Genomic DNA, 25,791 nt, shown 5'->3' on the forward strand with positions numbered 1-25,791 from the left:
GCTCCATCGGAGTCTTTAACACTGGTAGCATGCCGCGACAACGCGGACGTGAACCGTATGTGCAGTTGACGGACTTTGAGCGAGGGCGTATAGTGGGCATGCGGGAGGCCGGGTGGACGTACCGCCGAATTGCTCAACACGTGGGGCGTGAGGTCTCCACAGTACATCGATGTTGTCGCCAGTGGTCGGCGGAAGGTGCACGTGCCCGTCGACCTGGGACCGGACCGCAGTGACGCACGGATGCACGCCAAGACCGTAGGGTCCTACGCAGTGCCGTAGGGGACCGCACCGCCACTTCCCAGTAAATTAGGGACACTGTTGCTCCTGGGGTATCGGCGAGGACCATTCGCAACCGTCTCCATGAAGCTGGGCTACGGTCCCGCACACCGATAGGCCGTCTTCCGCTCACGCCCCAACATCGTGCAGCCCGCCTCCAGTGGTGTCGCGACAGGCGTGAATGGAGGGACGAATGGAGACGTGTCGTCTTCAGCGATGAGAGTCGCTTCTGCCTTGGTGCCAATGATGGTCGTATGCGTGTTTGGCGCCGTGCAGGTGAGCGCCACAATCAGGACTGCATACGACCGAGGCACACAGGGCCAACACCCGGCATCATGGCGTGGGGAGCGATCTCCTACACTGGCCGTACACCACTGGTGATCGTCGAGGGGACACTGAATAGTGCACGGTACATTCAAACCGTCATCGAACCCATCGTTCTACCATTCCTAGGCCGGCAAGGGAACTTGCTGTTCCAACAGGACAATGCACGTCCGCATGTATCCTGTGCCACCCAACGTGCTCTAGAAGGTGTAAGTCAACTACCCTGGCCAGCAAGATCTCCGGATCTGTCCCCCATTGAGCATGTTTGGGACTGGATGAAGCGTCGTCTCACGCGGTCTGCACGTCCAGCACGAACGCTGGTCCAACTGAGGCGCCAGGTGGAAATGGCATGGCAAGCCGTTCCACAGGACTACATCCAGCATCTCTACGATCGTCTCCATGGGAGAATAGCAGCCTGCATTGCTGCGAAAGGTGGATATACACTGTACTAGTGCCGACATTGTGCATGCTCTGTTGCCTGTGTCTATGTGCCTGTGGTTCTGTCAGTGTGATCATGTGATGTATCTGACCCCAGGAATGTGTCAATAAAGTTTCCCCTTCCTGGGACAATGAATTCACGGTGTTCTTATTTCAATTTCCAGGAGTGTATATACACTTGCGTTGCACTGCCATACTAGACGAATCGTAGAACGAAGGTTTCTCATAACAGTATTAAAATTCTATCATGGATGCATTAGACAACATCTGCGCCATATTTGGGGGTTGGAGTCACCATACTGTTAATGAGGGGCAGCGAGAGTACATGACGCGCACTATTCTCACCTGCCAGCGAAGCAAACACGCAGCGGACGTCCTGCAGATCTACGAATACCGTGAACGTCTGCAGACTACTGTTCGTCTTCCGCACCGTGTTTCTGTAACGCCACACCGCAGAGAGGATGCGCTAAGTCTCAGGCGGCATCACTACTGCGTAAGCAGTACTACGTCACGACGACCGCTTCCACCGGATTCATCGCTGCCTCGACGGCGAATGTTCATCAGAGACAAGGATATCACAGGAAGTGTCCCAGTGGTAGCACTGCTGTTGTTCTCTGTACACGTAAACGATTTGGTGGAGAGGGTGGGCAGCAACGTGCGGTTGTTTGCTCATGATGCAGTGGTGTGCGGTAAGGTTTCGAAGGAAGATACAAGACGACTTAGAGAAAATTTCTAATTGGTGTGAGGAATGGCAGCTAGATCTAAATGTAGAAAAATTTAAGTTAATGTGGATGAATAGGATAAACAAACACGTTTTTTTTTTTTTTTTTGGTCATCAGTCTACTGACTGGTTTGATGCGGCCCGCCACGAATTCCTTTCCTGTGCTAACCTCTTCATCTCAGAGTAGCACTTGCAACCTACGTCCTCAATTATTTGCTTGACGTATTCCAATCTCTGTCTTCCTCTACAGTTTTTGCCCTCTACAGCTCCCTCTAGTACCATGGAAGTCATTCCCTCATGTCTTAGCAGATGTCCTATCATCCTGTCCCTTCTCCTTATCAGTGTTTTCCACGTATTCCTTTCCTCTCCGATTCTGCATAGAACCTCCTCATTCCTTACCTTATCAGTCCACCTAATTTTCAACATTTGTCTATAGCACCACATCTCAAATGCTTCGATTCTCTTCTGTTCCGGTTTTCCCACAGTCCATGTTTCACTACCATACAATGCTGTACTCCAGACGTACATCCTCAGAAATTTCTTCCTCAAATTAAGGTCGGTATTTGATATTAGTAGACTTCTCTTGGCCAGAAATGCCTTTTTTGCCATAGCGAGTCTGCTTTTGATGTCCTCCTTGCTCCGTCCGTCATTGGTTATTTTACTGCCTAGGTAGCAGAATTCCTTAGCTTAATTGACTTCGTGACCATCAATCCTGATGTTAAGTTTCTCGCTGTTCTCATTTCTACTACTTCTCATTACCTTCGTCTTTCTCCGATTTACTCTCAAACCATACTGTGTACTCATTTGACTGTTCATTCCGTTCAGCAGATCATTTAATTCTTCTTCACTTTCACCCAGGATAGCAATGTCATCAGCGAATCGTATCATTGATATCCTTTCACCTTGTATTTTAATTCCACTCCTGAACCTTTCTTTTATTTCCATCATTGCTTCCTCGATGTACAGATTGAAGAGTAGAGGTGAAAGGCTATAGCCTTGTCTTACGCCCTTCTTAATACGAGCACTTCGTTCTTGATCGTTCACTCTTATTATTCCCTCTTGGTTGTTGTACATGTTGTATATGACCCGTCTCTCCCTATAGCTTACCGCTACTTTCTTCAGAATCTCGAACAGCTTGCACCATTTTATATTGTCGAACACTTTTTCCAGGTCGACAAAACCTATGAAAGTGTCTTGATTTTTCTTTAGCCTTGCTTCCATTACTAGCCGTAACGTCAGAATTGCCTCTCTCGTCCCTTTACTTTTCCTAGAGCCAAACTGATCGTCACCTAGCGCATTCTCAATTTTCTTTTCCATTCTTCTGTATATTATTCTTGTAGCCAGCTTCGATGCATGAGCTGGTAAGCTGATTGTGCGATAATTCTCGCACTTGTCAGCTCTTGCCGTCTTCGGAATTGTGTGGATGATGCTTTTCCGGAAGTCAGATGGTATATCGCCAGACTCATATATTATACACACCAACGTGAATAGTCGTTTTGTTGCCACTTCTCCCAATGATTTTAGAAATTCTGATGGAATGTTATCTATCCCTTCTGCCTTATTTGACCGTAAGTCCTCCAAAGCTCTTTTAAATTCCGACTCTAATACTGGATCCCCTATCTCTTCTAAATCGACTCCTGTTTCTTCTTCTATCACATCAGACAAATTTTCACCCTCATAGAGGCTTTCAATGTATTCTTTCCACCTATCTGCTCTCTCCTCTGCATTTAACAGTGGAATTCCCGTTGCACTCTTAATGTTACCACCGTTGCTTTTAATGTCACCAAAGGTTGTTTTGACTTTCCTGTATGCTGAGTCTGTCCTTCCGACAATCATATCTTTTTCGATGTCTTCACATTTTTCCTGCAGCCATTTCGTCTTAGCTTCTCTGCACTTCCTATTTATTTCATTCCTCAGCGACTTGTATTTCTGTATTCCTGATTTTCCCGGAACAAGTTTGTACTTCCTCCTTTCATCAATCAACTGAAGTATTTCTTCTGTTACCCATGGTTTCTTCGCAGCTACCTTCTTTGTACCTATGTTTTCCTTCCCAACTTCTGTGATGGCCCTTTTTAGAGATGTCCATTCCTCTTCAACAGTACTGCCTTCTGCGCTATTCCTTATTGCTGTATCTACAGCGTTAGAGAACTTCAAACGTATCTCGTCATTCCTTAGTACTTCCGTATCCCACTTCTTTGCGTATTGATTCTTCCTGATTAATGTCTCGAACTTCAGCCTACTCTTCATCACTACTATATTGTGATCTGAGTCTATATCTGCTCCTGGGTACGCCTTACAATCCAGTATCTGATTTCGGAATCTCTGTCTGACCATGAAGTAATCTAATTGAAATCTTCCCGTATCTCCCGGCCTTTTCCAAGTATACCTCCTCCTCTTGTGATTCTTGAACGGGGTATTCGCTATTACTAGCTGAAACTTGTTACAGACCTCAATTAGCCTTTCTCCTCTTTCATTCCTTGTCCCAAGCCCATATTCTCCTGTAACCTTTTCTTCTACTCCTTCCCCTACAACTGCATCCCAGTGGCCCATGACTATTAGATTTTCGTCCCCCTTTACATACTGCATTACCCTTTCAATATCCTCATACACTTGCTCTATCTGTTCATCTTCAGCTTGCGACGTCGGCATGTATACCTGAACTATCGTTGTCGGTGTTGGTCTGCTGTCGATTTTGATTAGAACAACCCGGTCACTGAACTGTTCACAGTAACACACCCTCTGCCCTACCTTCCTATTCATAACGAATCCTACACCTGTTATACCATTTTCTGCCGCTGTTGATATTACCCGATACTCATCTGACCAGAAATCCTTGTCTTCCTTCCACTTCACTTCACTGACCCCTACTATATCAAACGTCAAAACGCAGAAGTAACGCCACATCAAGTGGGAGCCACATGAGCACCCGCCCTATAGTTCTGGTCTCTTCCCATGCGATTATCAAGCCTTTGGTCCCTTAGAAAGGGTATCAAAGAGTCGACGATTCTGATCTTACGAGGGTGTGGAGCAGGCAATCAAGGACTTCCTCCCACTGCAGGACATGGTGTTTTATCAGACGGATATCTTCAGCTTACTGCTACAGTGGAATGACTGCCTCAATGCTCATGGCTATCTTGCCTGACTGGCATATCTCTTATGGTCTGTATGCTGTGTGGAAACTTCTTCATCGCTCCTTATACAATGAACGTGAAATGGAGACCTTATCAAATGCAAATGAAGATATACTGATCAGCCAGAACACTACAACCACCGACCTGCCACCGATATAAACCTGTCCAGGCAATAACAGCATCATCTGGAGAGGGATGACTGCTAGTCAGACATGTGCATGGTAGTAGTACGACAGCCTATGTATGGCCCCACTCTGCACTGTAGCCGAATATATTTAAGATGGCCAGGGTGGCCGAGCGGTTCTAGGCGCTACAGTGGGCAACCGCGTGACCGCTACGGTAGCAGGTTCGAATCCTGCCTCAGGCATGGATGTGTGTGATGTCCCTAGGTTGCCTCGGGCATGGATGTGTGTGATGTCCCTAGGTTAGTTAGGTTTAAGTAGTTCTAAGATCTAGGGGAATTATGACCACGGCAGTTAAGTCCCATAGTGCTCAGAGCTATTTGAACCATTTTGGTTCCGCCATCTTAAATACATTTGGCATCAATGCAGAGTGGGACTGTACATAGGTTGTCCTACTACTCACAGTGTATTCAGTATTAGTGATCATGGTGTCCGTGTGTAGCACGGTGAAGCCGTGTGATCTATCTCTGTTTGACCGAGGGTAGACTGTGATGGGTGGAGGTTCGGCACGAGCATTTCAGTAACTGCAAGTCTGGTGTTCCAGAGCTGCTGTTGTGAGTTGCGTGGCCACCCCTTACTACAGATGTCGGACATCGTTGGCTGGGCAAACTGGTAAAACAGGACAGGCAACAAACTGTGGTGGAATCAACATCAGACTTTAATGCTGGGAAGAGTGCAATTGTGTCTGAACACACCGTAGATCTCTAGAAGAGCGTAGCGTTCCAAAGGATTGGAAAAGGGCACAGGTCATCCCCGTTTTCAAGAAGGGACGTAGAGCAGATGTGCAGAACTATAAACCTATATCTCTAACGTCGATCAGTTATAGAATTTTGGAACACGTATTGTGTTCGAGTATAATGACTTTTCTGGAGACAAGAAATCTACTCTGTAGGAATCAGCATGGGTTTCGAAAAAGACGGTCGTGCGAAACCCAGCTCGCGCTATTCGTCCACGAGACTCAGAGGGCCATAGACACGGGTTCACAGGTAGATGCCGTGTTTCTTGACTTCCGGAAGGCGTTCGATACAGTTCCCCACAGTCGTTTAATGAACAAAGTAAGAGAATATGGACTATCAGACCAATTGTGTGACTGGATTGAAGAGTTCCTAGATAACAGAACGCAATATGTCATTCTCAATGGAGAGAAGTCTTCTGAAGTAAGAGTTATTTCAGGTGTGCCGCAGGGGAGTGTCGTAGGACCGTTGCCATTTACAATATACATAAATGACCTTGTGGATAACATCGGAAGTTCACTGAGGCTTTTTGCGGATGATGCTGTGGTGCATCGAGAGGTTGTAACAATGGAAAATTGTACTGACATGCAGGTGGATCTGCAGCGAATTGACGCATGGTGCAGGGAATGGCAATTGAATCTCAATGTAGACAAGTGTAATGTGCTGCGAATACACAGAAAGGTAGATCCTTTATCATTTAGCTACAAAATAGCAGGTCAGCAAATGGAAGCAGTTAATACCATAAATTATCTGGGAGTACGCATTAGGAGTGATTTAAAATGGAATGATCATATAATGTTGATCGTCGGTAAAGCAGATGCCAGACTGAGATTCATTGGAAGAATCCTAAGGAAATGCAATCCGAAAACAAAGGAAGTAGGTTACAGTACGCTTGTTCGCCCACTGCTTGAATACTGCTCAGCAGTGTGGGATCCGTACCAGATAGGGTTGATAGAAGAGACAGAGAAGATCCAACGGAGAGCAGCGCGCTTCGTTACAGGATCATTTAGTAATCGCGAAAGCGTTACGGAGATGATAGATAAACTCCAGTGGAAGACTCTGCAGGAGAGACGCTCAGTAGCTCGGTACGGGCTTTTGTTAAATTTCGAGAACATACCTTCACCGAAGAGTCAAGCAGTATATTGCTCCCTCCTACGTATATCTCGCGAAGAGACCATGAGGATAAAATCAGAGAGATTAGAGCCCACGCAGAGGCATACCGACAATCCTTCTTTCCAAGAACAATACGAGACTGGAATAGAAGGGAGAACCGATAGAGGTACTCAAGGTACCCTCCGCCACACACCGCCAGGTGGCTTGCGGAGTATGGGTGTAGATGTAGATGTAGATGCACTGAATGCTCCTAACGATAGTCCTCCACAGCCGACGACCTATGTTAAGACCCCCCAACATGCCGATCGAAAACATCTGGGACATGGTTGAATGTGCCTTGAGAGCTCCCCGCGATTTATCGGTTCAAAAATGGTTCAAATGGCTCTAAGCACTGTGGGACTTAACGTCTGAGGTCATCAGTCCCCTACAACTTAGAACTACTTAGACCTAACTAACCTAAGGACAACACACACATCCATGCCCGAGGCAGGATTCGAACCTACAACCGCAGCAGCAGCGCTGTTCCACACTGAAGCGCCTAGAACCGCTCGGCCACAGCGGCAGGCAATTTATCGGAATTAGGTGACTTCTGTCTGCAGATGTGGTGTCAAAACCCTCTAGCGACCTACCGAAGTCCCATTGCTTCCGTGCCATGATGCGTTGCCAAAGGTCGACATACCGGCTATTACGTATGTGGTCATAATGTTATGGTAGATCAATGTATGTACCACACGACTTCGACGTATGAGTAGTCTTTTGTTGGCAGAGCCTTATGCTACATCAGTTAAAAAGTTAATGCCAACAAGAAAGTTCTGGCTGATCAGTGTTTTTGCTATGCAGTGAGATTCACATTTGAAATCGTCATTTACTGAAGTTGGATTACCTGGATTTTATAAACATTCGCCTGCCAGGTTTGAAAATAATCGGGAATTTGCATATGGAACTATTTTCACGTTTGGAAGTGGTATTCGATGTGGCAATTATTGTCAAATGTGAAAGGAAATAAACCTCGTGTTGAATCCGAGTTTTCAGACGTTAACCTTGGATCGGTTTTGAAAGTAATTATTGCGAGTAAGTTTTCTCCACACGTGGGTACGATAGTAGCAGAAGAGAGACGTCAAGTCTCAGGAAAAAAACATCAATATTATCGAAACTGTATGTCAGGCCCAGATTCGAACTCAGCACCTTTGCCTTTCGCTGGCAAATGCTCTACCAACTGAGATATACGAGCACGACGGGTGGGCCGTCCTCGCAGTTTCACACGAGAATTTCCGTGAAGTCTGCAAGTTAGGAGATGAGGGGCTGCCGGTGGTAAAGCTTTGAAGGACGGATAGGGAGTCCTGCTTGTAGTATCGTTGTTGGTTGGTTGCTTGGTTTGCAGATTAAAGGGACTAAACTGTATCCTTATCAGTCCCTTTTTCCTTAATCCAACAGGTCTCGGATTGGTTCAAATGGTTCAAATGGCTCTGAGCACTATGGGACTTAACTTCTGAGGTCATCAGTCCCCTAGAACTTTGAACTACTTAAGCCTAACTAACCTAAGGACATCACAAACATCCATGCCCGAGGGAGGATTCGAACATGCGACCGTATCGGTTGCGCAGTTCCAGACTGAAGAGCCTAGAACCGCTCGCGCACACTGGCCATCGTCTCGGATTGAAACAATAACCCAAAAGAGTCCTATCCCCTAAAATCCGGGGAAGGAACAAAATGTGTAAAGCTATAGGTGTAACCACACTGAAGGAGAAACCAAAAATAGCAAGCCAAAATTGAAAACATTAACTAAATGAAAAAAAAACGATAGAAGGCGTTAAAACAATTTAGCAAATGGCCTTGGCTGGGTGATAGCAAGAATAAAAGTGATGACCCAGCCCCTCTGGAATATAGTAAAATGTCCAACCTAGAAACAAGAAACACAAACAGTGAGAAGACGAACATCAAGTCGAATAAACAGCAACAGAAAGAGCGAGGAAGAGTAAAAAATGGAGGTAGGGCGAGGGCTTGGTAGATAAGGTCAGGCGCCTAAACTTGGACTGAGAGATACACTACCGGCCATTGACATTGCTACACCAAGAAGAAATGCAGATGGTAAACGGATATTCATTGGACAAATATATTATACTAGAACTGACATGTGATTACATTTTCACGCAATTTGGGAGCATAGAGCCTGAGAAATCATTACCCAGAACAACCACCTCTGGCCGTAATAACGGCCTTGATACGCCCGGGCATTGAGTCAAACAGAGCTTCGATGGCGTGTACAGGTACAGCTGGCCATGCAGTTTCAACATTATACCACAGTTCATCAAGAGTAGTGACTGGCGTATTGTGACGTGCCAGTTGCTTGGCCACCATTGACCAGACGTTTTCAACTTGTGAGAGATCTGGAGAATGTGCTGGCCAGGGCAGCACTCGAACATTTCCTGTATCCAGAAAGGCCCGTACAGGACCTGCAACATGCGGTCGTGCATTATCCTGCTGAAATGTAGGGTTCGCAGAGATGGAATGAAGGGTAGAGCCACGGGTCGTAACACATCTGAAATGTAACGTCCACTGTTCGAAGTGCCGTCAATGCGAACAATAGGTGACCGAAACGTGTAACCAATGGCACCCGATACCATCACGCCAGGTGATACGCCAGTATGGCGATGACGAATACATGCTTCCAGTGTGCGTTCACCGCAGTGTCGTCAAAGACGGATGGGACCATCACGATGCTGTAAAGAGAACCTGGATTCATCCGAAAAAATGACTTTTTGCCATTCGTGCACCCAGGTTCGTCGTTGAGTACACCATCGCAGGCGCTCCTGTCTGTGATGCAGCGTCAAGGGTAACCACAGCAACGGTCTCCGAGGTGATAGTCCATGCTGCTGCACACGTCGTCAAACTGTTCGTCCAGATGGTTGTTGTCTTGCAACCGTCCCCATCTGGTGACTCAGGGATCGAGACGTGGCTGCACGATATGTTACAGCTAAGCGGATAAGATGCCTGTCATCTCGTCTGCTAGTGATACGAGGCCGTTGGAATCCAGCACGGCGTTCCCCATTACCCTCCTGAACCCACCGATTCCATATTCTGCTAACAATCATTGGATCTCGATCAACGCGAGCAGCATCGTCGCGATACGATAAACTGCAATCGCGATAGGCTGCAATCAGACCTTTATCAAACTCGGAAACGTGAAGGTACGCATTTCTCCTCCTTACACGAGGCATCAAAACAACGTTTCACCAAGCAACGCCGGTCAACTGCCGTTTGTGTATGAGAAATCGGTTGGAAACTTTCCCCATGTTAGCACGTTGTAGGTGTCGCCACCGGTGCCAACCTTGTGTGAATGCTCTGAAAAGCTAATCATTTGCATATCACAGCATCTTCTTCCTGTCGGTTAAATTTCGCGTCTGTAGCACGTCATATGGTGTAGCAATTTTAATGGCCAGTAGTGTAAAAAACCCCTCTCGGATAAAGCTTAAATGTAGAGTTGCCGTTGAGGCATTGTCACCTAATAGCATGGGTAGAGTGTCATGAAGGTAAAGGCTCCCCCTCAGGGCAGCTAGAGTGGGACAGTCCAACAAGACGTGCGCTACGGTCTATCGAAAACCGTCGTTCTTGTGCTTTTTCTGAGTAACTTTACGTTTCTATGAAAACTGAATCGGAAATGCTCCTCTGTTTCGCAACACGCCTAGACTTGAACCTACTTTGCTTGTCCCATGTCAGCTTTCCAGTTTGACACCAACGACGTGGAGGTGTAGAGGAATGAACAAAATTCCTTAAAAAAGTCCTGCTCCTTTTTAAACAAACCTCGTGTGTATACGTATAGTTGCAGCGATGACAACAGTAACACTGTGGTGTGCGGTAGTGTGGCGTGTCGCGTGTGGATACTCACGTCTCCTCGTCCAGACCCAGCGCCGAGTCTGCGCAGCTGAGGCAACGTGCGGCGCGCTCGGGCACCGAACCGGGGACCGGCCCCGGCTGCGCCTGCGGCCACGGCCATCCGCCCCCGGGGGCGGACTGGGCGGGGGGCGGCTCTTCGGCGTCTGCGGCCCCCGGCGTCGCGACGCGCGGCGACAGCGAGCAACACCTGTCCGGCAGAGACACACAGCACGCCGTCAGCGCGGACTGGCTCCAGTTACGGCAGGTAAACAAACGCACCCAACACACCCAACAAACACAATCGTGAAGATGAAACTCACGTACTTAATATGAAAGTTTTTCGGTACGACTAAAAAGTATAAAATAATTTCTCGTAGTCCGGTACAGATTCCTAACCGCATACATATATTCCAGAAAATGACACTATTTCCGTTTTCCATCGTCCCGTAGTTGAAAATTCATGAAGATATGTTCCGTCTTTGCAACTAAATGAAAAGCAGTTTGTTTATTGCAATAAGCGTTTCGCTTCTTTTTTTGATGAAGCATCGTCAGTGGCCTGTAATACATGTTCGTTTTTATATGTATAGTGGTTAGAAATATGTATGTTCAACTGGCTCTGAGCACTGTGGGACTTAACATCTGAGGTCATCAGTCCCCTAAAACTTAGAACTACTTGTGGTGTCACCGCAAGACACCACACTTGCTAGGTGGTAGCTTTTAAATCGGCCGCGGTCCGGTAGTATACGACGGACCCGCATGTCGCCACTATCAGTAATTGCAGACCGAGCGCCGCCACACGGCAGGTCTAGAGAGACGTACTAGCATTCGCCCCAGTTGTACGGACGACTTAGCTAGCGATGCAACACTGACGAAGCCTCGTTTATTTGCAGAGAAGATAGTTAGAATAGCCTTCAGCTAAGTCAATGGCTACGACCTAGCAAGGCGCCATAGCAATTGATAGTTATCGTATGAAGCATGTCTCATCAAGAACGATGTATACAAATGATGGATTGAAGTTAAGTATTCCAGCAGCTACGTATTTTTCTTTATAGCATTCATTACGTATCCTGTTTCAGACCTCACGCCAGCCTGCGTGAGTTTAAGCGCGTGCCTTTCGGTTACCCGTAACTGTGGACTGGCTGGCTTGTCAGTCCACAACACTACTTAAACTTAACTAACCTACGGACATCACACACATCCATGCCCGAGGCAGGATTCGAACCTGCGACAGTAGCGGTCGCGCGGTTCCGGACTGAGCGCCTAGAACAGCTCGGCCATTCCGGCCGGCAGAAATATGTACGTAAAATGTAAACTTTGTAAGTGGTCTGCTTCTGTGTTGGTAGCGCTGTGCAGCGCTTTGCATTGGATCTCTGACTGCGCTTTCTTTGGAAGAGACTCTGGCTGGTTGAACTCGTTGTTGGAAGTTAATCGCCAGTAGTGTTGGGCAGCTGGAAGTTAGTCGCCAGCAACGATGGAAGTACTGTTGGGCAGTTGGAGGTGAACAGTCAGCAGTGATGGATGTTAGATGTGAGAAGTTAGCATTGATGGAGGGTAGAGGTCTCAAGTGTTAGCAAAAATGTTCAAATGTGTGTGAAATCTTATGGGACTTAACTGCTAAGGTCATCAGTCCCTAAGCTTACACACTGCATAACCTAAATTATCCTAAGGACAAACACACACACACACACACATGCCCGTGGGAGGACTCGAACCTCCGCCGGCACCAGCCGCACACTCCATGACTGCAGTGCCTCAGACCGCTTGGCTAGCGTAGCCTAACGATCTGGAAGTATCCGAGTTGGAGATTGACAATTATTCATGATTATATATCTTTGTACTGGATGTCAATGACGATTTATTTGGAACTGGATGTCACATTATTACGGTAAAAAATACATTATTTGGTTTGGAACAAAATCTTTCCTTGGCTAACCACATGTCTATTAGTAGTTATTGGCTTTAGCAGTTAGAATCTTTTATTTAGCTGGTAGTATTGACGCTCGCTGTGTTGCAGTAGTTCGCGTAATGAAGATATTTTGTGAGGTAAGTGCTTAATGACATGTATAGCTTATTGTTAAGATTTCTTTTTAGTCAGGTTCCATTCTTTTGAAGTAATTGTTTGAAGTCAGGTTGTAATTTTTTTGAGCAGTCATATTGATTTGCGCTGGAATATTTTGGGTCAGTGTTGACATGATAAGAAAAAGTAAAGAGAAAGCAGGCTTAGTACGTTCAGTTTTACTCAGCTGTTTCAGAATGGAATAACGTACAAGTTTCATCTTCTCAGTCATTGTGCAATTTAAGTACAAACACACACATTTAAAATAAAGAAGTTTCAACATCCACAGCCGGGAATGTCACAATTAATAAAACGTTCCGGGCTATTATGCCGTGATTGAACGGATGTCACATGTATACCCAACGCTTTGTCCCCATCTACAAAGTACATTTTCAAGGGAGATCGTTGTTCGAACGTGCGATTCACATCCTGGATCGCTACTGAATGCACCAGAATTCCGCTTCCAAGTGCTGCCGGGCAATGGCTTGACTTCATATGTTTTGGATGTTGTTGTTGTGGTCTTCAGTCCTGAGACTGGTTTGATGCAGCTCTCCATGCTACTCTATCCTGTGCAAGCTTTTTCATCTCCCAGTACCTACTGCAACCTACATCCTTCTGAATCTGCTTAGTGTATTCATCTCTTGGTCTCCCTCTACGATTTTTACCCTCCACGCTGCACTCCAATACTAAATTGGTGATCCCTTGATGCCTCAGAACATGTCCTACCAACCGATCCCTTCTTCTAGTCAAGTTGTACCACAAACTTCTCTTCTCCCCAATCCTATTCAATACTTCCTCATTAGTTATGTGATCTACCCATCTAATCTTCAGCATTCTTCTGTAGCACCACATTTCGAAAGCTTCTATTCTCTTCTTGTCCAAACTATTTATCGTCCATGTTTCACTTCCATACATGGCTACACTCCATACGAATACTTTCAGAAATGACTTCCTGACACTTAAATCAATACTGGATGTTAACAAATTTCTCTTCTTCAGAAACGCTTTCCTTGCCATAGCCAGCCTACATTTTATATCCTCTCTACTTCGACCATCATCAGTTATTTTGCTCCCCAAATAGCAAGACTCCTTTACTACTTTAAGTGTCTCATTTCCTAATCTAATTCCCTCAGCATCACCCGACTTAATTAGACTACATTCCATTATCCTTGTTTTGCTTTTGTTGATGTTCATCTTATATCCTCCTTTCAAGACACTGTCCATTCCATTCAACTGCTCTTCCAAGTCCTTTGCTGTCTCTGACAGAATTACAATGTCATCGGCGAACCTCAAACTTTTTATTTCTTCTCCATGAATTTTAATACCTACTCCGAATTTTTCTTTTGTTTCCTTTACTGCTTGCTCAATATACAGATTGAACAACATCGGGGAGAGGCTACAACCCTGTCATACTCCTTTCCCAACCACTGCTTCCCTTTCATGCCCCTCGACTCTTATAACTGCCATCTGGTTTCTGTACAAATTGTAAATAGCCTTTCTCTCCCTGTATTTTACCCCTGCCACCTTTAGAATTTGAAAGAGAGTATTCCAGTCAACATTGTCAAAAGCTTTCTCTAAGTCTACAAATGCTAGAAACGTAGGTTTGCCTTTCCTTAATCTTTCTTCTAAGATAAGTCGTAAGGTCAGTATTGTCTCACGTGTTCCAGTGTTTCTACGGAATCCAAACTGATCTTCCCCGAGGTTGGCTTCTACTAGTTTTTCCATTCGTCTGTAAAGAATTCGTGTTAGTATTTTGCACCTGTGACTTATTAAGCTGATAGTTCGGTAATTTTCACATCTGTCAACACCTGCTTTCTTTGGGATTGGAATTATTATGTTCTTCTTGAAGTCTGAGGGTATTTCGCCTGTTTCATACATCTTGCTCATCAGATGGTAGAGTTTTGTCAGGTATGGCTCTCCCACGGCCGTCAGTAGTTCCAATGGAATATTGTCTATCCGGGGGCCTTGTTTCGACTCAGGTCTTTCAGTGCTCTGTCAAACTCTTCACGCAGTATCATATCTCCCATTTCATCTTCGTCTACATCCTCTTCCATTTCCATAATATTGTCCTCAAGTACATCGCCCTTGTATAGACCCTCTTTATACTCCTTCCATCTTTCTGCTTTCCCTTCTTTGCTTAGAACTGGGTTTCCATCTGAGCTCTTGATATTCATACAAGTCGTTCTCTTATCTCCAAAGGTCTCTTTAATTTTCCTGTAGGCGGTATCTATCTTACCCCTAGTGAGATAGGCCTCTACATCCTTACATTTGTCCTCTAGCCATCCCTGCTTAGCCATTTTGCACTTCCTGTCGATCTCATTTTTGAGACGTTTGTATTTCTTTTTGCCGGCTTCATTTACTGCATTTTTATATTTTCTCCTTTCATCAATTAAATTCAATATTTCTTCTGTTACCCAAGGATTTCTACTAGCCCTCGTCTTTTTACCTACTTGATCCTCTGCTGCCTTCACTACTTCATCCCTCAAAGTTACCCATTCTTCTTCTACTGTATTTATTTCCCCCATTCCTGTCAATTGCTCCCTTATGCTCTCCCTGAATCTCTGTACAACCTCTGGTTCTTTTAGTTTATCCAGGTCCCATCTCCTTAAATTCCCACCTTTTTGCAGTTTCTTCAGTTTTAATCTACAGGTCATAACCAATAGATTGTGGTCAGAGTCCACATCTGCCCCTGGAAATGTCTTACAATTTAAAACCTGGTTCCTAAATCTCTGCCCGCATCTCGTGGTCGTGCGGTAGCGTTCTCGCTTCCCACGCCCGGGTTCCCGGGTTCGATTCCCGGCGGGGTCAGGGATTTTCTCTGCCTCGTGATGGCTGGGTGTTGTGTGCTGTCCTTAGGTTAGTTAGGTTTAAGTAGTTCTAAGTTCTAGGGGACTGATGACCATAGCTGTTAAGTCCCATAGTGCTCAGAGCCAGCCAGTCCTAAATCTCTGTCTTACCATTATATAATCTATCTGATACCTTTTAGTATCTCCAGGGTTCTTCCATGTATACAACCTTCTTTCATGATTCTTAAACCAAGTGTTAGTTATGATTATGTTTTGGATACGCGAGCGAAATTGGCCATTGTCGACTGCCGTCGTCTGCAGTTGCTATCATCCCATGGTGGAAGACTAGTACACATCTTTTTCAGCACCGGAATCCAGATGTCATTCAGTTTAATGCCCACCTCCTTCCTACTGAAATTGCTGTGCTGTTTTACAATCGCCGGCCGGGGTGGCCGAGCGGTTCTAGGCGCTTCAGTCTGGAACCACGTGGCTGCTACGATCGCAGGTTCGAATCCTGCCTCGGGCGTGGATGTGTGTGATGTCCTTAGCTTAGTTAAAGTAGTTCTTAGGGGACTGATGACCTCAGAAGTTAAGATCCATGGTGCTCAGAGCCATTTGAACCATTTTGTTTTACAATCTCTATGGCCTCTCAGTAGAGCCTTTCGTGGCATCCACTTGCGGCTGCCAGTACTCGAGTCCTATCAAAAGTAATGTTGTCGTCTCCTGGCTGTAAATCAAGTTCCGCAATAGCTGATCTGTCAATCTCCCCTCTTCTGCAGTTGCCCTTGCGCTCTTCTAGTCGTTTTTTGACCGTTCTTTCTGCAAGTAGCCGCGTACACCTCCCCATAACTACTCGTAATCCTATAAATTCCTACTTTTTCTAGCGATTGGCAGGCATCGTTGGCCAAATTTAGGTCATCTTGTACCTTCCAGGTGGGTTTGTAGATTACCGGGATGTTCTGTATTTTCAAGATTTTACCTCAAAAAAAAAAAAAAAGTTCAAATGTGTGTGAAATCTTGTGGGACTTAACTGCTAAGGTTATCAATCCCTTAGCCGAGCGGTCTTAGCCGGCGCGGTAGCTCAGCGTGTTCGGTCAGAGAGCCGGTTGGCCTCTGTAATAAAAAACTGAGTGGAAGGATCAACCACCGAACTTTAACAGGATGTCTTGCGACGTCCGCAACGACCAAACACAACGATCAATAACGAACAAAATGCACAAAAAAAGCGATCTAAGGCGCTGCAGTCGTGGACTGTGCAGCTGGTCCCGGCGGAGGTTCGAGTCCTCCCTCGGGCATGGGTGTGTGTGTTTGTCCTTAGGATAATTTAGGTTAAGTAGTGTGGGACAGATGACCTTAGCAGTTAAGTCCCATAAGATTTCACACACATTTGAACATTTTTTAACATAAAAACACAAATCAATATACAAGATACGAAATATACTGAAGAAAAACGAATTACACATTGCTTACAGAACAAAAATCACACTCCAGTCACATTTAGAAACAAAAATAGACAAAGATAAATACGAAGGAGCAGATACATACTAGTTAAAATGTCAAGAATTTGAATCAGTATAGCCGGCCGGTGTGGCCGTGCGGTTCTAAGCGCGTCAGTTTGGAACCGCGTGACCGCTACGGTCGCAGGTTCGAATCCTGCCTCGAGCATGGATGTGTGTGATGTCCTTAGGTTAGTTAGGTTTAAGTAGTTCTAAGTTCTAGGGGACTGATGACCTCAGATGTTAAGTCCCATAGTGCTCAGAGCCATTTTTTTGAATCAGTATATCTGGGGACGACAGGCAGGAATGTCAAAACTAGGTATGAAGACCATATAAGAAGCTGTAAGTATTAAAATAGCCATTTTGTCTGTTATGAACCACTGGTAACACATGGACATAGCCATCCAATATGCAACAAGACATGACAACTGTTACAGTGAACAACCGCAGCTAACACCACCTGACATTACAGGAAATCTTTCATATACAAAGGGTCCTTGCAAAGAAAAAGAAAGTAATTAATGACCAAATCGATACAAGCAGTAGCTCACCGACCGTGTTAGCCACTGAAACAATAACAAACCGAAATGTGAAACATAACAAGAATAAATACGAGGGGCGTTCAGAAAGTAAGCTCCGATCTGTCGCGAAATGGAAACGACTATGAAAATCCGATAAAGCTTTGCACAGATGTGTTGGGTAGTGTCTCTAGTATAACCCCAGTTAGCATCACGTCGCTCTTCTCATTTCTGAGCACGCAGTGAGTGCGTAAAGATGTCTAGAAAATAGTGTCTGCCGCCAAGTACGAGGGCCTGGTGAGAAATTTCGCCTGAAGCTATGCAGCTAACATTACATAACTGTCGTGCTGTTTCGTCTTCACGACAATTCTCAGCCGCATTCTGCAGGGGCAATGAAGATGCTCCTGCATCGTTTTCAAATGGAAATGTGAGATTACCCACAATACAGTCGGCAATTGTCTCCCCCTGAGTTTCATCTCTGGTCACATGAACCGCTGTCTTTGAAGACAACATTTTGACACAGACAACGAGGTGTAGGCCAGCGTGGAGAATTGGCGGAAAGCACTGGCGGCTGCCTTCTATGATGAGGCTATTAAAAAGTTGGTACAACGCTATGACAAAAGTCTAAGTCAGAACGGCGACTACGTAGAGAAGTAGCTGAAAGGTGTAGCTAATTGTTACAAGTAAAACATTTCTGATGTTCACTGTGGTTTCAATTTGGCAATCAATCGGAGCTTACTTTCTGAACAGGCCTCGTATTTAGTGAATCTTCCTCTCCTTCCTGTCTCTCTCTCTCTCTCTCTCTCTCTCTCTCTCTCTCTCTCTCTCTCACACACACACACACACACACACAGCCCCGCCCCCCCCCCCCCCCCACACACACACAAATAGCCACCCACATAAAGAGTAACACATTCACAAATACTTAAAAAAAAAAAAACAGCACTCAGAACGAATGACACATTCACATATAACACACACAAGCACGACAAAATAAGTGAAAAAATATCAAACCACACACACTGCACAACTCTACGGCGCTCTCACGCACACTAAACGATGCCATGAGGAAACGCGCCGTTCTTCGTTCGATCTTCTCCGTCTCTTCTATCAGTCCTAACTGGTAAGGTGGAACAAGCGCCTTGTTAGCCACTTCTTTAATGAATTAATTACATTTCCTTAAGTCGTCCGTCACCTTGGCATCTGTTTCGCCTGCTAGTTGTTTTACGTGGTCATTCCACTTAAGGCTGCTCTGGGTAGTTACTCCTAAATGTATTACGGTAGATACTGTTTCCAGCAATTTGTCATCAATAGTGTAGCTGTACAGTAGTGGATTTCTTTTCCTATGTATACACAATATGTTACATTTATTTACTTTCAGGTTCAGCTGCCAGAGCCTGCACCATTCATCAATCCTCTGCAGATCCTTCTGCAATCGATACTGTATTTTGGCGTTGTTAGTTTCTTATAGACAACCGCATCATCTGCTCACTGTCTTAAAGAGCTTCGACGTTTTCTACAAGATCATTTGCATACGTTGTGTAACATCCACAAATTTCAGCTACATTGTGACAAGAGGAAATTATGCCTCTAACAGTTATAAACATTATCTCTCCGACATATAGAAAATGTGTGAAGTAAAACAAAACGATGATAAATATTAATTATTGATATAATATTTTATGATGCAATTCGACATATCGATGTGTGTCATACAAAGACAATGATAATTGTAAATTCAGTTTATGATCTGCGTTTGTCTTCATTTGTTTTTACCTTTTTCGGTTGGCTTTTGTAGGTTGCGGACGCAAGACGCATATCAAACTGAGGTCTGTTAAGAAATTGTAATTATTTCTTAATTGTTACTTGAGAATAGAGTTCTTTATTATTATAAATATGTGTGAATAATTATTTGTAGCTTTAATTCCTCTCCCAATAAGCATTATCTGTGTTAATTATTTGTTTCCGCTGCAAGGAGCGCAGCCATTGATGATAGCAATTTGTATCGCATTTTTATCTGTGTTTCTTACGGAAGTATCAAAGGTTTGCTTGATGAAAATTAGTCTAAATAGTGCACAATATAAAAGTAAAGTTTTATCGGCATTAATTCAAATACTTATACTGATAAAAGGAAATTTGCTCTAACAATAGAAAGTCTCTGTGAATTGTCTGCTGCCATCTTAACAATTATCTCAGCGGCAAATTCAAATTACGCAACTCTGCATACATAAATGCCGAATAAAAATGTGAAAAATAAATGTGCACCGGTGGTTCCGAACTCATTTTAATGAAAATACACTCCTGGAAATTGAAATAAGAACACCGTGAATTCATTGTCCCAGGAAGGGGAAACTTTATTGACACATTCCTGGGGTCAGATACATCACATGATCACACTGACAGAACCACAGGCACATAGACACAGGCAACAGAGCATGCACAATGTCGGCACTAGTACAGTGTATATCCATCTTTCGCAGCAATGCAGGCTGCTATTCTCCCATGGAGACGATCGTAGAGATGCTGGATGTAGTCCTGTGGAACGGCTTGCCATGCCATTTCCACCTGGCGCCTCAGTTGGACCAGCGTTCGTGCTGGACGTGCAGACCGCGTGAGACGACGCTTCATCCAGTCTCAAACATGCTCAATGGGGGACAGATCCGGAGATCTTGCTGGCCAGGGTAGTTGACTTACACCTTCTAGAGCACGTTGGGTGGCACGGGATACATGCGGACGTGCATTGTCCTGTTGGAACAACAAGTTCCCTTGCCGGTCTAGGAATGGTAGAACGATGGGTTCGATGACGGTTTGGATGTACCGTGCACTATTCAGTGTTCCCTCGACGATCACCAGTGGTGTACGGCCAGTGTAGGAGATCGCTCCCCACACCATGATGCCGGGTGTTGGCCCTGTGTGCCTCGGTCGTATGCAGTCCTGATTGTGGCGCTCACCTGCACGGCGCCAAACACGCATACGACCATCATTGGCACCAAGGCAGAAGCGACTCTCATCGCTGAAGACGACACGTCTCCATTCGTCCCTCCATTCACGCCTGTCGCGACACCACTGGAGGCGGGCTGCACGATGTTGGGGCGTGAGCGGAAGACGGCCTAACGGTGTGCGGGACCGTAGCCCAGCTTCATGGAAACGGTTGCGAATGGTCCTCGCCGATACCCCAGGAGCAACAGTGTCCCTAATTTGCTGGGAAGTGGCGGTGCGGTCCCCTACGGCACTGCGTAGGATCCTACGGTCTTGGCGTGCATCCGTGCGTCGCTGCGGTCCGGTCCCAGGTCGACGGGCACGTGCACCTTCCGCCGACCACTGGCGACAACATCGATGTACTGTGGAGACCTCACGCCCCACGTGTTGAGCAATTCGGCGGTACGTCCACCCGGCCTCCCGCATGCCCACTATACGCCCTCGCTCGAAGTCCGTCAACTACACATACGGTTCACGTCCACGCTGTCGCGGCATGCTACCAGTGTTAAAGACTGCGATGGAGCTCCGGATGCCACGGCAAACTGGCTGACACTGACGGCGGCGGTGCACAAATGCTGCGCAGCTAGCGCCATTCGACGGCCAACACCGCGGTTCCTGGTGTGTCCGCTGTGCCGTGCGTGTGATCATTGCTTGTACAGCCCTCTCGCAGTGTCCGGAGCAAGTATGGTGGGTCTGACACACCGGTGTCAATGTGTTCTTTTTTCCATTTCCAGGAGTGTAGTTCGAATCACATTGGTTCTTTAAAAACAGTGCTCATATAACAAACTTTTTCTTGCTGATGTATGGAGCCGAAATTAATTACGCACGAGTTGCGAAGAATATTGTTTCAGGTAACATACGTTAGTGTTGTGCGCGGCTAATATTCGGTGGTTTTAATGATCATTTTGCTGAAGATAACTGTTTCCACCATAATCAATAATTGTATAGAATCTGCTGTAAGAACTGTGATTTAGTGACACACACACAACTTACAGACAACAAAAATCAAATGGCTCTGAGCACTATGGGACTTAACTTCTGAGGTCATCACTATCCTAGAACTTAGAACTACTTAAACCTAACTAACCTAAGGACATCACACACATCCATGCCCGAGGCAGGATTCGAACCTGCGACCGTAGCAGCAGCGCGGTTCCGGACTCAAGCGCCTAGAACCGCTAGGCCACACAGGCCAGCTACAGACAACACTTTAATACAACGTTAACTTGGATTTCTTTAGCAACTTGACAGAATCTTTAGCCGGGAGAAAAAATTATTTGGAATTACTCATTGTAATCAAATAACATTATCATTTTCATTTACAAATTACTTAATTACCAAACCACTGAATAAAACAGCGAACGCCACAATTGAAAACAGTAACCGTGCAATGACACTTCCTTGGGGTACTCCGGAAAACACCTAATCACGAAAAAATGGAGTGCGTACAATAATAGTTGTAATTAGGTGATGAGTCGTGGCATATTGCTGGCGCGCCAGCATACGAGGGCAGTTCAATAAGTAATGCAACACATTTTTGTTCTGAAACAGGGGTTGTTTTATTCAGCATTGAAATACACCAGGTTATTCCCCAATCTTTTAGCTACACAACACTATTTTTCAACGTAATCTCCATTCAATGCTACGGCCTTGCGCCACCTTGAAATGAGGGCCTGTATGCCTGCACGGTACCATTCCACTGGTCGATGTCGGAGCCAACGTCGTACTGCATCAATAACTTCTTCATCATCCGCGTAGTGCCTCCCACGGATTGCGTCCTTCATTGGGTCAAACATATGGAAATCCGACGGTGCGAGATCGGGGCTGTAGGGTGCATGAGGAAGAACAGTCCACTGAAGTTTTGTGATCTCCTTTCGGGTGCGAAGACTTGTGTGAGGTCTTGCGTTGTCATGAAGAAGGAGAAGTTCGTTCAGATTTTTGTGCCTACGAACACGCTGAAGTCGTCTCTTCAATTTCTGAAGAGTAGCACAATACACTTCAGAGTTGATCGTTTGACAGTGGGGAAGGACATCGAACAGAATAACCCCTTCAGCGTCCCAGAAGACTGTAACCATGACTTTACCGGCTGAGGGTATGGCTTTAAACTTTTTCTTGGTAGGGGAGTGGGTGTGGCGCCACTCCATTGATTGCCGTTTTGTTTCAGGTTCGAAGTGATGAACCCATGTTTCATCGCCTGTAACAATCTTTGACAAGAAATTGTCACCCTCAGCCACATGACGAGCAAGCAATTCCGCACAGATGGTTCTCCTTTGCTCTTTATGGTGTTCGGTTAGACAACGAGGGACCCAGCGGGAACAAACCTTTGAATATCCCAACTGGTGAACAACTGTGACAGCACTACCAACAGAGATGTCAAGTTGAGCACTGAGTTGTTTGATGGTGATCAGTCGATCATCTCGAACGAGTGTGTTCGCACGCTCCGCCATTGCAGGAGTCACAGCTGTGCACGGCCGGCCCGCACGCGGGAGATCAGACAGTCTTGCTTGACCTTGCGGCGATGATGACACACGCTTTGCCCAACGATTCACCGTGCTTTTGTCCACTGCCAGATCACCGTAGACATTCTGCAAGCGCCTATGAATATCTGAGATGCCCTGGTTCTCCGCCAAAATAAACTCGATCACTGCCCGTTGTTTGCAACGCACATCCATTACAGACGCCATTTTAACAGCTTCGTACGGCGCTGCCACCCGTCGGAAGTCAATGAAACTATACGAGACGAAACGGGAATGTATGAAAATATTCCACAAGAAATTTCCGGTTTTTTCAACCAAAATTGGCAGAGAAAAAAAATGTGTTGCATTACTTATTGAACTGCCCTCGTATTTGCGAACGTGGACAGTTGGCGCTCGATGTTACCTGAGGCCGGAGTGCGCTTGTAGTGCAGCGGGAACGGACCACGTGTGTGGGGCAGCTTGGCGGAGAGCCTTTCCTGTCACCTATGAGGACGCTCGTTGCTGTCTTGGGTTGCGTGCTGCTAGTTCCGGACACGGCTGTCTACGGTCGCTCGCTGCCTTATTGCCGCCTGCTGTACACGACGCAAGCCATATCTGACGTCCAGCGAAAAGTTAAGTGAGACTGTACTTAGGACATGTGTGTGAAGGTGATGAGGACTTCTACCTCACTGCTGGTAACTGTAAGCGCATGGGTGCAAGGCCGTGATCTCTTTATCAAATATACTGCATTCGAGTGTTTGGTAGCCTTAGCGTAGTGAGCCCCAGTAAAGCTTATAATGAAATTTTCAGAATTGTGCTCGTTACGGTATTCACTGAACAGTGGAGCACTACAGTTCACGTAATTTAATTGTGACTAGGACTGGAGTGCCCGCTGGCTTTGCTACCACACTACTGGCCATTAAACTTGCTTCACCACGAAGGTGACGTGCTACAGACGCGACATTTAACCGACAGGAAGAAGATGCTGTGATATGCAAATGATTAGCTTTTCAGAGCATTCACACAAGGTAGACACCGGTGGCGACACCTACAACATGCTGACGTGAGGAAAGTTTCCAACCGATTTTTCTTACACAAACAGTAGTTGACAGGCGTTGCCTGGTGAAACGTTGTTGTGATGCCTCGAGTAAGGAGGAGAAATGCGTTCCATCACGTTTCAGACGTTTCCAACCGATTTTTCTTACACAAACAGTAGTTGACAGGCGTTGCCTGGTGAAACGTTGTTGTGATGCCTCGAGTAAGGAGGAGAAATGCGTTCCATCACGTTTCAGACGTTGACAAAGGTCGGATTGTAGCCTATCGCGATTGCGGTTTATCGTATCGCGACATTGCTGCTCACGTTGGTCGACATCCAATGACTGTTAGCAGAATATGGAATCGGTGGGTTCAGGAGGGTAATACGGAACGCCGTGCTGCATCCCAACGGCCTCGTATCACTAGCAATCGAGATGACAGGCATCTTATCCGCATGGCTGTAACGAGTCGTGCAGGCACGTCTCGATCCCTGAGTCAACAGATGGGGACGTTTGCAAGACAACAACCATCTGCACGAACAGTTCGACAACGCTTGTAGCAGCATGGACTATCAGCTCGGAGACCGTTGCTGCGGTTACCCTTGACGCTACCCAGACAGGAGGGCCTACGATGGTTTACTCGACGACGAACATGGGTGCACGAAAGGCAAAACGTCATTTTTTCCGACGAATCCAGGTTCTGTTTACAGCATCATGATGGTCGCAGCCGTGTTTGGCGACAACGCGGTGAACGCACATTGGAAGCGTGTATTCGTCATCGCCATACTGGCGTATCATGCGGCGTATGGTGTGGGGTGCCATTGGTTACACGTCTCTGTCACCTCTTGTTCGCATTGACAGCACTTTGAAAAGTGGACGTTACATTTCAGATGTATTACGACCCGTGGCTCTACCCGTCAATCGATCCCTCTGAAATCCTCCATTTCAGCAGGATAATGCACGAACGCATGTTGCAGGTCGCGTACAGGCCTTTCTGGATACAGAAAATGTTCGACTGCTGCCCTGGAGAGTACATTCTCCAGATCTCTCACCAATTGAAAACGTCTGGTCAATGGTGGCCGAGCAACTGGCTCGTCACAATACGCCAGTCACTACTCTGTGGTATCGTGTTGAAGCTGCATGGGCAGCTGTACCTGTACACGCCCTCCAAGCTCTGTTTGCCTGAATGCCCAGGCGTATCAAGGCCGTTATTACGGCCAGAGGTGGTTGTTCTGGGTACTGATTTGTCAGGATCTATGCACCCAAATTGCGTGAAAATGTAATCACATGTGAGTTCTACTATAATATATTTGTCCAATGAATACCCGTGTATCATCTACATTTCTTTTTCGTGTAGCAATTGTAAAGGCCAGTAGCGTAATTGTAACGTTTTTGTAACATTTTAATAGCAGGCAATTTTCCTTAAGGTTATTGATAAGATTTGCGCTGTTGGTTGTATCTTGCCGCCGGCCGGAGTGGCCGTGCGGTTCTGGGCGCTACAGTTTGGAGCCGAGTGACCGCTACGGTCGCAGGTTCGAATGCTGTCCCGGGCATGGATGTGTATGATGTTCTTAGGTTAGTTAGGTTTAATTAGTTCTAAGTTCTAGGCGACTGATGACCTCAGAAGTAAAGTCCCAAAGTGCTCAGAGCCATTTGAACCATTTTGCTATTTTT

At 46.0% G+C, this 25,791-nt stretch overlaps 1 protein-coding gene across 1 annotated transcript in view; it reads right to left on the reverse strand.

The window, feature by feature from the left end:
• The window catches only part of LOC126424683 (uncharacterized), a 223,591-nt gene that overhangs the window by 75,223 nt on the left and 122,577 nt on the right, over positions 1 to 25,791 (reverse strand). The window contains exon 4 of the mRNA XM_050087410.1: positions 10,806 to 11,000. Within this exon, the coding sequence (XP_049943367.1) occupies positions 10,806 to 11,000 (195 nt within the window). The remainder of the gene's footprint in view (positions 1 to 10,805; positions 11,001 to 25,791) is intronic.

Source organism: Schistocerca serialis, chromosome 10 (assembly GCF_023864345.2).
Source record: "Schistocerca serialis cubense isolate TAMUIC-IGC-003099 chromosome 10, iqSchSeri2.2, whole genome shotgun sequence".
NCBI lineage: Eukaryota > Metazoa > Arthropoda > Insecta > Orthoptera > Acrididae > Schistocerca > Schistocerca serialis.